The following is a 13,775-nucleotide window of genomic DNA, read 5'->3' on the forward strand; positions in this document are numbered from 1 at the left end:
AAATTGTTGCTATGGATAAAGGGATAAAGGGATGGTTGAGTGGCAGAAGACAGAGAGTGGGTGGTGCTTCCGTAGCCAGGTGGGAAGGAGCGTTAGTGTGCGTAGCACACGCTTCTTGATTAGACCGGGGTTCGAGCCTGTCACCACCAAATACGGAGGATGCAGAAAGGTCAGGGAATGACCACCGCATATTCCCGGAGCCATATGGCCTTAGCTGCTAATGCTCCTAAAAACCAAAATAACAAAACAAAAAAACAAACCTTGCCAGTGCCTAGTCTCCAGACACTAATTGGCAAAACTTAAGCCTTTCTTTGTAAGAGCAACCCTTTGTTCCGTTCACTAACCTTGTTGCCCTTCTCTGTACCTGTTCCAGCAGCTCTACATCCTTCTTGAAATGAGGCCTCCAGACCTGTATACAGTATTCAAGGTGTGGCCTGACCATTGCCTTATACAAGGGAATAATCACCTTCCTATCCCTGCTATAAATAGATCAGATCACCTCTGGCAAGGTGATCTGATTGAGGTGTACAAAGCCTTGAATGGTTTGAGCATGCTCAATGTTGATGGGATGCTGCTTCTTGCTCAGAATAATCACCTGAGAGGGCATTAATTCAAATTGAGGAAAGACAGATGTAGGTTAGATGTGCAGAAATTTGCCTTTAGCCAGTGGGTAGTTGGTTGGTGGAACAGACTTCCATCCCTTGTTGTGGAAGTTGATAGCCTAAATAAATTTAAGGCTCAGCTGGACAGGTATTTTGAACAAATGGGGGTGGGGGTGAAGTGGAAGGGTTTTTTTTTTTTTTTTGGCTGATGCTACATAAGTTTGCTTTCTTGCATCATATGCCTCTACTAATGCTAATGCATTGCTGTTTTATAATGCACCTGCTATTATTTACTGCTAACAAACAAGGTATGGATGCTTTTATAATATTTTTTAACAAAATTTTTGATATTATTTATATATGCAATTTTTTTTTGGACTGGTATCCTCAGAGCCCCACAAGAGCTTAGTGCCTCAGGCCCTAATCTAGATGTAGAAAGGCTCTTTGTACCCAGCCTCTCTAAAACCCTATCATGAGTTAATCAATTCTACATGGAAAGCTCATGATTGTGAGTTAGCTTTTAAGCCATAAAAACTTTGAACTGGGAAATGGATAGTTGAAGGAATTTAGACTGACACAAAATAAACTCTAAAGCTGTGACCACTGAATCAGGTGGAGCCAATGTAGCCACTGATTGGCTCCATTTGAAAAAATGTGGATTTCAAATTGTAATCACCTCATTCTTTTAAGGGAAAATATTTCACTGGACTTCCAATTACTTATCAAAACAAAAAAAAAAAAAAAAAACATAGGTCAGATACATATGCTTGTTTAAATAGCCATTTTATTTGCTGAATGGCAAGTAAAATGGCCAGCAAAATTGAAAAATTTTAAAAAACAAAAATTTTGAATCTATGTTTTTTTAATGCTTGGAAACTGTTGTAGTTTCCAAACATCAAAAAAAACAAAAAAACTTTACACTGCCTAATTTCTGAATTGTGACCACCTACCTAGCACCATGTGGGCCACCTTTCACAGATATAACAATTGCTATTTGCCTAGGCATTGACTCCACTAGATGTCTAAAGACATCCATTGAGATCTACAGCCATGCTGCCTGCAAGGCTTTCCACAGTCATGGAATAGTTGACATTTGCATGTCCAATTACATGTCAATCCCAACTGGATTGAGGTCAGGTGAATCTGGAGGCCAATATCTCCACTATGTTCTTGAACCACTTATGTACAGTGTGCTGGCCTGATGACATGACGCACTGTCATCTTAGAAGATCCCGTTTCAGTATGGGAAAAAATTAAACATGGAAGGGTGCACATAATCTCCTAAGTGTCAGTAGACCTCAACAGAGAAACATTGGTCCATACACAACAGGGGTCCTAGTTCTTTCCAGCAAGCCCCATATTAAGCAACTACTGCTACCTGCCTGGATAGTGAGCACCAAGTACGGTTGGTTGAGTTGATTGATTTTTTAGGCACATCAGTGACTAAAGCCAGATTGTGCCGTATGTAATATGTCTGTAAACTGCTTGTTTTCTGCAGTCGATTTGCTCTTTACTGGTTGAGGCAAGGCTACCATGATTTTTCTCCTGAAAAAACCATGGTAGCCTTGCCTGAGACCGACTAACTTGGACACATTTCGAAAAAAGACCCATAAAAATTCCTAGCATCATTGAGGGGATTTGAACTCTAGCCTTTTCCACTTGGTGTGGGGAGAATGGCAGTTATATCAACTGTGCTACCCATGAGAACACCATGCACAATGCATCGATGGACTTGAGTTGCTCAGACCACACACAAAGGCATCCATCAGCATGTCACACAAGGTATTTGAGCTCATCCAACCAGCACACTCATTTCCAGTCCTCCAGCGTACAACCAGCGCATTGCTGACACCACAGCATTTGTCATCAAAAATGATTAGCAGTGAGAAGAATGGTATCTTTTGGGTGTTCTGCTGTGGGACCCTACATCTGAGTGTGCAGCACATCATTTGGGATGTTGCTCTTGCATTCCCCATATTGTACTGCTATGTCAATTGTCTCACAAGGATCTGCCATGAGCCATTACAATACGCTGCACTCTTCACTCATCACAAACATCCAACTTGCATAATACTTTACAGTTCTGTCAGTGGGAGTTGTTTGACCCTTTCGACTTCATTCTTTTACACCTCAACCAAAGTGGGCTGTGAGTAGTAGTAGCAGTAGTGGCATGTGATGCAAGAAAGCAAGTGTATGAGCATATGCAGCAACAGCCAAAAAAAAAAAAAAAAAATCAAACCATTCCCTCCAAATGCCTGTCCAGTTCCTCCTTAAATTTATTTAACCCATCAACTTCCACAATGACAGATGGAAGTTTGTTCCAGCAATTAACCACCTGCTAGCTAAAGGCAATTTTCACACATCTATTCTACATATGTCTTTTCTTAATTTGAATTTATGCCCCCTTAGGTTTCAGAATTCAGCATGCTCAACCCATTCAAGGCCTTATACACCTCAATCAGATCACCGCGCATGTGCCTAGTCTCCAGCCACTGCAATTTACAGCACTTAAGCCTCTCTTGGTAAGAGGATCCCTTCATTCCCCTCACCAATCTTGTTGCCCTTCTCTGTACATGCTCAAGCAAATCTACATCCTTCCTAAAATGAGGCCTTCAGACCTGTACGCAGTAGTCAAGGCATGGCCTAACCATTGCCTTATACAGAGGGACAATCACCTCCTTTTCCCTGCTAGCAAAATTCCTATATATCATTGATAAAACCCCATGACATGCCCTGGCAGCCTGTCTGCATTGCTCTGAAAACTTCATATCTGACTTCACAATTACTCCCGGGTCTTTTTCATTTTCTACCACCTTAAGTGTAGTACCACACAGTTGGTACGTTTCTCTGGGGTTACTTCTACCCATATGCAGTACTTTGCATTTGTCAAGGTAAACTTCAGTTGCCACTTCTTAGCCCACCTGCCCAAATTATCTAGATCCTGTTGCAGTAGCACACTGCCATTACTGTCATTAACAACCCTGCCAACCTTTGTATCATCTGCAAACTTCGACACTAAGCCTGATATACCTTCATCAATATCATTGATAAATATACAAAACAACAGTGGACCAAACACCAAAACCTGTGGGACTCCACTAATAACATTAGAAGAGCAGCACCCATTGATTACCACCCTCTGTCTTCTCCCACTCAACCATCCTTTTATCCATTGTAGCAACTTACCCTTAATACCATTCTGCTCCAATTTGTACAATAGTCTTCCATGCACAACAGTGTCAAAAGCTTTCCTGAAATCCAAATATATGATATCAAAATTATTTTTAGCATCCAGTTTTGCAATCTTGACCTGATGTGTCTGGATCACTAGCAGCTGAAAAATGCATTTCTCTGCTGAAAGAAAAAAATCGTGGCATTCAGCATTTCTTTCATTAAATGCTGAATTGATAAATAGTTTCATAGGTCTTATTTTATTTTGTTTTGTCAATAAAAATGCAATTTTATTTTTACACATTTTTGATGTTTTAAACATTCATAGAGAGAGAATTAATTAATTTTTTTTTTTCAAACATAAAATAAGTATTTAAAAATTACAAGTAATGATTAAAAACCACAAAATTATATACATATAAGAATCACTTATTTTCAACTACAAGTAGATGATTTCCGAATTTGATTTTTTCAATATTGGTTAAGGTTTTCCACAAAAAATATTTTGCGAAAATTTATTTTTATTTTGTTACACAGAGCATTAATAAACTACAATAAATAAATTAGCTTTCGGCTGGGTGGCAGCCTTCATCGGATTAAAATACTTGAATGGCAGTTGGAATAGAGATGCACTGCCAGGATGGTGCGTGAGGCACGTGGTTAATTGTTTGTTGATGTTTGTGGCTGTGATGTATGGTGGTGACGTGGCCAGCGTTTGTCTATGGATAGAATTACTGACTCTGTGATGGGGTTAACTTGACAACCACTGTTCCTGTTCAAAGCGGTGTCCGAGCATTTTATATTTAGCGATTCCAACCAGGTACGCCTTAGGTAATGGTGGGACCTGTCCACAACCACGACATCGCGGTGTGGGTCGATGTCGTGGTGGGTTGTCCAGACATGCTCGGCGATAGCTGAGTGTTCTACGTCTGCCAAACGGATCGCCCTTTTATGTTCTGAGAGACGTTTCTCGAGTCGACGTCCAGTCTGTCCAAAGTAGCAGCTCGTGCAGTCACGGCAAGAGATGCGATAGACCAAACCACTCTGTAGAAGGGTGGGGACAGGTGTTTTTATGTTGGAAAGGAGAGAACGCAGTTTCTTGCCTGGGAGTTGGATGCACTTTATCCCATGCGATCTTAGGATTCTACCGATCTGCTGTGACAGGTTGGGGTAGTATGGGATGAATGCCCTCGTGGATGACTCGTCACTGTTGGCGTTGCTGTTGGTCGTCACGTTGTCGCGTGCTTGTAGATCACACCTGTCAAGGACGTCGATGGGGTAGCCACACCTCGTAAGGTCTACTTTGACTCTGGTGATCTCTTTGCGTCTTTCATCTGCGGAGCTGGAGTGTGTCCAGGCGCGAGTTAGCAAGGTTCGGGCAGTTCAAATAAAATATTTTATTAAAAAATATTTTATTTGAATTGTTTGTGCTGTGATTCTTCAAAGCTTTCCAGAAAATGTAATTCCTAACAGATACAGTTCCTAATAGATAAAGAGCATAATTTATATTTCAGTAATAGAATATGTGAGACCTTCATGAGAAGGAGTTACCTGGCAGGCTAGGACCCTGGGTGCAACAAGTTCAGCTGCAGTCAACAATACAGTGCATGCACAAAAATTTTAATGCTGTGCAGGTGTGAAGCACCTGCTGCATTAAAATTTTTGCAGTAAAATTTTCCAAAACCATTTCCAAAATGGTTTTGGAAATGGCACACCTGAAAACAAATTTTAAAGCAAACTACGTTTGCTTTAAAATTTGTTTTCCTTTAGACAGAGTTTTTATTTTTTTTTATAAAAGCAATTCAAAACCATGTCAAGACACTTATTGATCTCAATTTGCTAAATTGAGATCAATAAGTGTTATCAGGTGTAATAAGAAATTACCGAGAAAATGGTAATTTCTTATTACACCTGATACCACAAATTCTTCTAAATGTTCACTGCTTCAAAATGTTCAGTTATTTTAACAAATGAAAGACAATAGCAGAAATTCTGAATATCGAGAACAAAAACCTGATATTAACTGCAGTCAGCAATACTGACACATTATTAGGAAATTGTGGCAGAACTCAAAATATATATAATACTCCTGCAACCAAACTTTGTTAATACAACAAGCAAAATCAATAAACTACACATTGCAGCACAGCCAGCAGCCCATGCACCATGCTTTCACAATGAAGCATCATGCTTGTAATTACCTGTCAACCTGGGATATTGATACCACTAAAAGTGGCTTTGATCCTTTCCTTCATAAACTTCTATTTGATTGTACTATAAAATATAGATGAGAGCTGACAAAACTAGTCTTCACTTACCTAAAGGCTAAGAGATTTTCTAAGCTCATTCTCAGAATCTACTGCCCAGGAATCCATAAAAATGAATATCAAATTTCGGATTCTTGTTTACAAGTAAAAGATTTTAATCATTCCTAATTTTATTCTTAATCCTACCTACAACTCAGCATACAAATAATATTTCAAATTTTCATTGTAATTAATATTATGAAGCTTCCGTACCTAGCATACTGAAAACCAGGATTTGCCGTATATTTGGAAAAAAAAAAAAAAAAATGCAGTTTTATTCAAATGACATAAATATTGAATTCTGTACATGATTACCTTAAATGATGAAGTTGTATTTTGGTTTCCATTAATTCCTTTTTAAGACGTTCACATTCCTGTAGAGCCATGTGATATTTTAGCTTTGTTTGTGCAACTTCAAGTTCTGCTCGCCTTCGCAACTCTGACTGTTTCTCCATCTCTCTCACTGCTCGATCCCTTTCAGATGTATCTAGAGCCTAACAGAAGAAACTGAATTAAAACAACTTATTTTCAAATTACAGCAGACTCTCAATTTACCAGGATCGATTTAACCGGGACACTTCAAGACTCCAAATTAAAAAAAAAAAAAAAGAAGAAAAAAAAAAAAAAAAAAATCAACCAGAAATCATAAGATTCAAGTAATAACTAGAATAGTATAGACAGATGTTTTGCAAGTTGTAAATAAGCAACAAGAAGCAGCGTTATAAGTTGTAATTGGGAAATAATGTACCTATTATCTTGCAATCCACGCCGTCTTCACATCTGCCACTCAAAAAAAAAAAAAAAAAAAAAAAGGAGAAGAAGAAATGTTTAGTTTGTTTTGGTGCATTGCACCGATTCTTGCATTCCATTGCACTGCAAAAAGACAAAGTTTGTTTCGTTATTTATTATTATTAACCCTATGGTGCAAGGAAGCCTGAGGCTTATGCTGCACCAGCCAAAAAAAACTCCTGAGTTACCCTGAGAGAGAGAGAGAGAGAGAGAGAGAGAGAAGAATGATGATATCCAGCTCAGGACCCTGCGTGTGCCAAGCCCATACTCACCAGATTTGTCAGGGATGTCGAAATTTTTTTTATAGTAAATATTTTTTTTTGTTTAGAAATCGCAAAAATGGTGAGTAAATGCAAAAGAGTTGCACTTTCAGTTAAACAAAAACTTGAAATTATTCAAAAGTTTGAAAACGGTGCATCCATTAAATCTCTAATGAACCATTATAATGTTGGTGACCAAACCATGTGCGACACTGTAAAAAATAAAGGGAAGCTTTTCAATTTAAAATCAACATCGTAAAATATAAAGGGAAGCATCGTATTGGACACGTGAGTAGTATGTGGTAAGTTTTTTCGTTTTTTTATCTATCGCCACACTTTTTACGTAGGTTGCTGAAGATTTTTCGTTACAGTAAGTCCCCGACTTATGTAGCTTCAGACTTACGTTACATTATTTATATATTTTTTTATATGACTGAAGATTTCAGTGAAGGGAACACACATTTCACTATAATACTGTAACTAAAACACCCACAGAATTCCAGCTATCAATATTATTGCAAATGCAATAAGATCAAGCTTACTACCCGTTTATAATTAGATACACTAACAGATAACCCCGGGGGCTCACATCTAGTGAGTATGGGCTTGGCAAACCCAGGGTCCTGAGCTGGATATCATCATTCTTCTCTTTCTTGGTGATTCCTTTCTACTTCTCTCTCTCTCTCTCTCTCTCTCTCTCTCTCTCTCTCTCTCTCTCTCTCTCTCTCTCTCTCTCTCTCTCTCTCTCTCTCTCTGTCAGGGGGTAACTTGGGAATTTTTTTTTTGGCTGGTGCAGCATAAGCCTCAGGCTTCCTTGTACCATATGGCCATTAATAATAATAATAATAATAAAAGCCTAGTAACTGGGAAAGTGCAGATTGTTTTTGTTTTATGGCAGTGACCTCTAGAAATGTGCTTTGGTAAAATGTGAGCTTGTGTGGGGTAATAATAGTGAGTTTTCACCTTAACCCTGTGAAGTTCTTTTCAGAAAATTTAATTTTGACTGTTATCATGGTGCCGACTAAGAGAATAAGTGACAGCAGTACTAGTAAATCTATCAAGAAAAGGAAAGCGATTGAGTTGGATCAGAAAATTAAAATAATAAGGATGTATGAAAATGGCCAAACATTAACAAGTATCGCACGGAATTCAGATGTCAGTGGCAATGGTGAACACAATAATAAAGGCGAAAGACACAATACGAGAAGCAGTGAAGGGATTGGCACCAATGAAGTCAACTATAATAACCAACGCTACAAAACACACATCAGTTTTTACAGTACTAACATGCGTTTTTTTCTTCCTTTTACGTTTTCTTTCTTATGTGCCACTCCGGCTACTTCGCCGTCCCCAGATAAAGTTTTTAATTGGACTAATTGAAAATATATAACTATTTTTCTTCATTCTTCTGAGGATATTATGTGGTTTTTGTAATTTTGGCATATCAGGGATATAGTAGCAATATTTTATTAGGCATTCGCAAGTTACGTAAAACTCGACTTACAGGAATGTATCTCTTACGTATGTCGGGGATTTGCTGTATTTTTGGATTAACCGGGAAATCGATTATCTGGGAATTTTTTTTTTACCATCTATCCCAGAAAATCGAGAGTCTACTGTATTTCATAAAATAAAATTCTTAGATATTATTTTGCAATTTGACTTTTATTATTTTGATAAAAAGCAAAACTCTAATGTAATTTTGTGTTTTTTATTTATTTTAGATTCCTGTTGCTCATGAAATCATACTTATTGATTTAACACATATTTTTCAGTTGTTGAAGATCAAACCCATGTATATCAAAATTTCCACTAATCCCAATCAGAATTTATTGTGAATATCTTCTCAATAAATAAGTAAATAATAAATTTAATAAATAATATTTATATTATTTATTAAATAATATTAAAAATTATTTTCAAAATAAATAAAAAAACTTTTGTACTAAATAGTTCGATTTTTCACAGAATACCTTGAATCAATGTTTGTTTGTACTCTTGTTGCAGAAGTCAGTAGAAGTCTAGAAGTAGCAAAAACAGTCAAGTATATGTCATCAGCATGTATTCAATAATGGAATGTTTATCCATACTTTTAACTAACGAAAGTTGAAGTGCTGCTGTTCAGGAAATTTCAGAGTTAGAGAGAGAGAGAAAATATTCCAAAACTAGGAATCATGAATATTCTAGCCAGTATTAGTAATAGCTAAATGGTGCAAGGAAACAATCTCATATGGCATCACCAATTAAAAAAAAAAAAAAAATTATTTGAGCATTCCATCAATGATTTATTCAATCATTCTTTAAATATGTTCAAACTATCCATGGTACCGGGAAAAAGTTTATTCCGCCATTTCCTCTTTCTGAAAGCACAGTTATCCTGCAGATGCCATCAGCATTCAGTTTAATTAATCCATTTAAAAACTAAAAGCACTTCCATCAGTTTTTAAATTCTATACAGTGAGACAAACTGATGATGCTACCAACAGCAAATTCTAAATGGGAAGCATTCAAAGAATTAATCTTGGAAGTTACTAGGCTTTTCATACCAACTAGGAAATATTGTTCAAGGTTTAGGCCTAAATGGGTGTCAGGATGAACTAACGAGATATGTGGCAGAGAAGGAAAATGCATGGGATACACAATAAATTAACAAGTGATGTGCTGGATTGTTTCCGAGCCCAGCAGGCATCAATATGCATTATCAGTTACTCTAGGATCCTTGGCGATGTAGATCCTGAATAGCCAGCATTAATTCTTCATTCTTGGGGAAGAACTTTCCTTTCGTGAGCCAAGCACTGGAAGCCATCTTATCTATGTAACCTTGATGGAAGTCATTGTAGTGTCTATCATGGACTGTCTTCTTTGCCCATCTTTGTCTTTGCTTCTTCTGTTTCCATGAGTGTTGGCACCATGTTTTCCTGGAAGTAATCTTGCAGGTTCTTAATCACCTTCTCTCTTGTTCAATGAGGTAGTAGTAGTAGTAATAGTGGCATGTGATGCAAGAAAGCAAGCATCAGCCAATAAAAAAAAAAAAAAATAAAAAATTCATACAACCATTCCCTCTAAATGTGTGTCCTGTTCCTCCTTAAATTTATTTAACCTATCACCTTCGAACTGCACAATTACTCCCAGGTCTTTTTCATTTTCTACCACCTTAAGTGGTAGAAAATGAAAAAGTGTAGTAGCACACATTTCGTACGTTCCTCCTCTGTGGTTACTTCTACCTATGGGCAGTACTTTGCATTTGTCAATGTTAAACTTCAGTTGCCACTTCTCAGCCCATCTTCCCAAATTATCTAGATCCTGTTGCAGTAGCACACTGCCATTACTGTCATTAACAACCCTGCCAACCTTTGTATCATCTGAAAACTTCGACACTAAGCCTGATATACCTTCATCAATATCATTGATAAATATACAAAACAACAGTGGACCCAACGCCGAACCTTGGGACTCCACTAATAACAGTCCACAAAGAGCAGCGCCCACTGATTATCACCCTCTGTCTTCTCCCACTCAACCATCCTTTTATCCACTGTAGCAACTTACCCTTAATACCATTCTGCTCCAATTTGTACAGTAGTCTTCCATGCACAACAGTGTCAAAAGATTTCCTGAAATCCAAATAATGATATCCAAATTATTTTTTGCATCCAGTTCCTTTGTAACCACATCATAATATCCTATCAAATTTGTCAGACAAGACTTTCCCTTAACAAACCCATGCTGTGTCTGAATTATTGCTGCAGTCTTGTCTAGATGATCCTGCAATGCATCTTTAACCAGTGACTCTATTATTTTACCCGGAATAGAAGTTAAACTCACTGGTCTGTAATTACTCATGTCACCCTTCAATCCCCCTTTGTGAATTGGGGATACATTTGCACATCTCCAGTCCGCCTGGACCTCACCTGAGTCCAAGAATGCTCTCATAATTATGGCTAAGGGTTTGCTTACTTCCTTTGCCGCCTCCTTTAATATAACTGGATAGATCCCATCCACCCCTTTCTTATGTTTAACTTCAACAATTTATCCTCCACTTTGCTCTCAGTTATTACAAAATCATTAAGCACCCTGGTACAATTTGATAACCTTCTGGCATTTTCAATCCTAAATAACTCCTCATGTGTGAATGGAGATGCAAAATACTCATTCAGTATGTTTGCTACCTGAGCAGGATCATTAACAGTCAAACCATCGATATCAAGTAGACCAATCAGATTCATCCCATTCTTTTTAGTTTATAAGTAAAGAAATCCTTGCTGTTTTTCTTATCATCGTTTGCCAAAGATTTCTTGTAATCTACCTTCGCCTGCCTAATGTCCTTTGTGACTTGATTACAGACTAGCTTATATCTGCCATAGGCTTCTGTGTTGCCTGATAATTTCAATGCATCCCATGCATTTTTCTTTTCTGCCACGAGTCTCATTAGTTCATTTGACAACCATTTAGGCCTCAAATTTGAACAATATTTCTTAATAGGTATCAAACTTTTAGTAGCTTCACGACTAATTCCTTGAATGCTTCCCACTTAGAATTTGCTGTTGGTAACATCATCAGTTGATCCCACTGTACAGAATTTAAAAACTGTCTGAGAATCCCCTTCCCTACTTCTTTTTGGGAGGTTAGTCTCTTGGTGGAAGACTTCTGGTGGTGTTAGCAGCTCTTGGTCATCATTACCCTGGTTGATCTCAATGTCCTCCAGCTCAGTGTTGGTCAAATCTAGAATCTCGAAGGAACACGTTAGTATTGGGACTGCGTAAGAGTTTATGGCTGTGACTACATTCCCACCATTCAGCTAAGATGTTAGCGGGCCTCTCTGTTTGTGATGATATTTCTCAGCCATGCAGGCATTGATTTCCTTGTGTTCTAACTGGTGGGCCTGCATCATACTCAGATATTTGTATGTCTCTCCCTCTGTCATGGCTTCCATCTCTTCAGCAGTCTTCAGCTGGTAGTTTTGTCTTACAAGATGTCCTTGATGTGATCCATGAGTCTTGCATTTGTCTACACCAAATTGCATCCTGATGTCAGTGCTGAACTCTTCAGTGATCCAGAGTAGCTGTTGGAGTTGATTCTCAGTTTTGCATACAGTTTGATATTATCCATATACATCAGTTGAGAGAGGGTGTACAGGTTCTTCCTCCCTTCTTTTAGGGTATATCCATACTTGATGGCTGTTACTCAACATGATGGACATGATACTAGACAGAACCATAGTGCACTCAGAACATCTCCCTGGAAGATTCCTCTTTTTATGGGTAATTGGTCTGGTTGTGATATTCTTAACCTTGATGGTAATCCACCACTTTAAAATGGCTGCTTCTAGGAAGCGTCTGTGTTGGGTTGACTCTGTAGGTCTTCAGTATTTCTATTAGCATTAGTACAGGCATATGAGGCAAGAAAGCAAGCTTATACGGCATCATCCAAAAAAAAATTCCAGTTTCACCCATCCATTCGCTTCAAATGTTTGTCTAGTTCTGCCTTGAATTTATTTAAGCTGTCAACTTCTACAACAACAGATGGAAGTTTGTTCCAGCAATCAACCACATGCTGGCTAAAGCCAAACTTCCACACATCTATTCTACAAACTCAATTTGAATTTATGTCCCCTCAGCATTAAGCTTGCTCAAACATACACCTCAATCAGATCACCTTGAATGTGCCTAGTCACCACACAATGTAATTTGCAAATCTTAAGCCTTTCTTCATAAGAGCAACTCTTTGTTCCATTTGCTAATCTTGTCGCACTTCTCTGTACTCATTCCAGCAGCTCTCCATTCTTCCTAAAATGAGGCCTCCAGATCTGTATACAGTATTCAAGGTGTGGCCTGACCATTGCCTTATACAAGGGGATAATCAAACTCATCCCGGCTAGAAAAAAATCCTGTACATCATTGACAAGACACCATTAGCTACTCTTGCAGACTGTCTGCAATGCTAAGAAAACTTCGTATCGGACAATTACAACCAAGTCCTTTTCATTATCTACCACCCTGAGTGTAGTACCACACAGTTGATATGTTACCCTGGGGTTAGTGCTATCCATATCCAGTACTTGACATTTGTTAATGTTAAACTTCAGTTGCCACCTATCAGCCCATCTGCTCAATGTTTCTGGATCCTGTTGCAATAGTGTACTGTCATTATTGTGTCATTAACAACCCTGCCAACCTTCATATCATCTGCAAACTTAGAAATTAAGCATGATATACCTTCATCAATATCATTAATAAAATACAGAGAACAACAATCGACCCAACAGTGAAACCTGGGGGACTTCACTAATAACATTCGTCCACAAAGAGCAGTATCCATTGATTGACACTCGTCTTCTCCCACTCAACCATCCCTTTATCCATAGCAGCATTTTTCCCTTAATGCCATACAGATCCAATTTGTACAGTAGTCTTCCATGGAGCAGAATGGTATTAAGGGTAAGTTGCTACAATGGATAAAAGGATGGTTGAGTGGGAGAAAACAGGGAGTGGTAATCAATGGGCGCTGCTCTTCTTGGACTAATGTTATTAGTGGAGTTCCACAAGGTTCGGTGTTGGGTCCACTGTTGTTTTGTATATTTATCAATGATATTGACGAAGATATATCAGGCTTAGTGTCAAAGTTTGCAGATGATACAAAGGTTGGCA

At 38.1% G+C, this 13,775-nt stretch overlaps 1 protein-coding gene across 1 annotated transcript in view; it reads right to left on the minus strand.

Annotated features, from left to right (window-relative positions):
* mus302 (mutagen-sensitive 302) overlaps positions 1-13,775 on the minus strand; it is a 279,343-nt gene that overhangs the window by 176,678 nt on the left and 88,890 nt on the right. The window contains exon 6 of the mRNA XM_090389437.1: positions 6,395-6,573. Coding sequence (XP_090245563.1) covers positions 6,395-6,573 — 179 coding nt within the window. The remainder of the gene's footprint in view (positions 1-6,394; positions 6,574-13,775) is intronic.

The sequence above is a fragment of the Mastigoproctus giganteus genome, unplaced genomic scaffold, assembly GCF_048544385.1.
Source record: "Mastigoproctus giganteus isolate SK-2022 unplaced genomic scaffold, ASM4854438v1 scaffold_18, whole genome shotgun sequence".
NCBI classification, from domain to species: Eukaryota; Metazoa; Arthropoda; class Arachnida; order Uropygi; family Thelyphonidae; genus Mastigoproctus; species Mastigoproctus giganteus.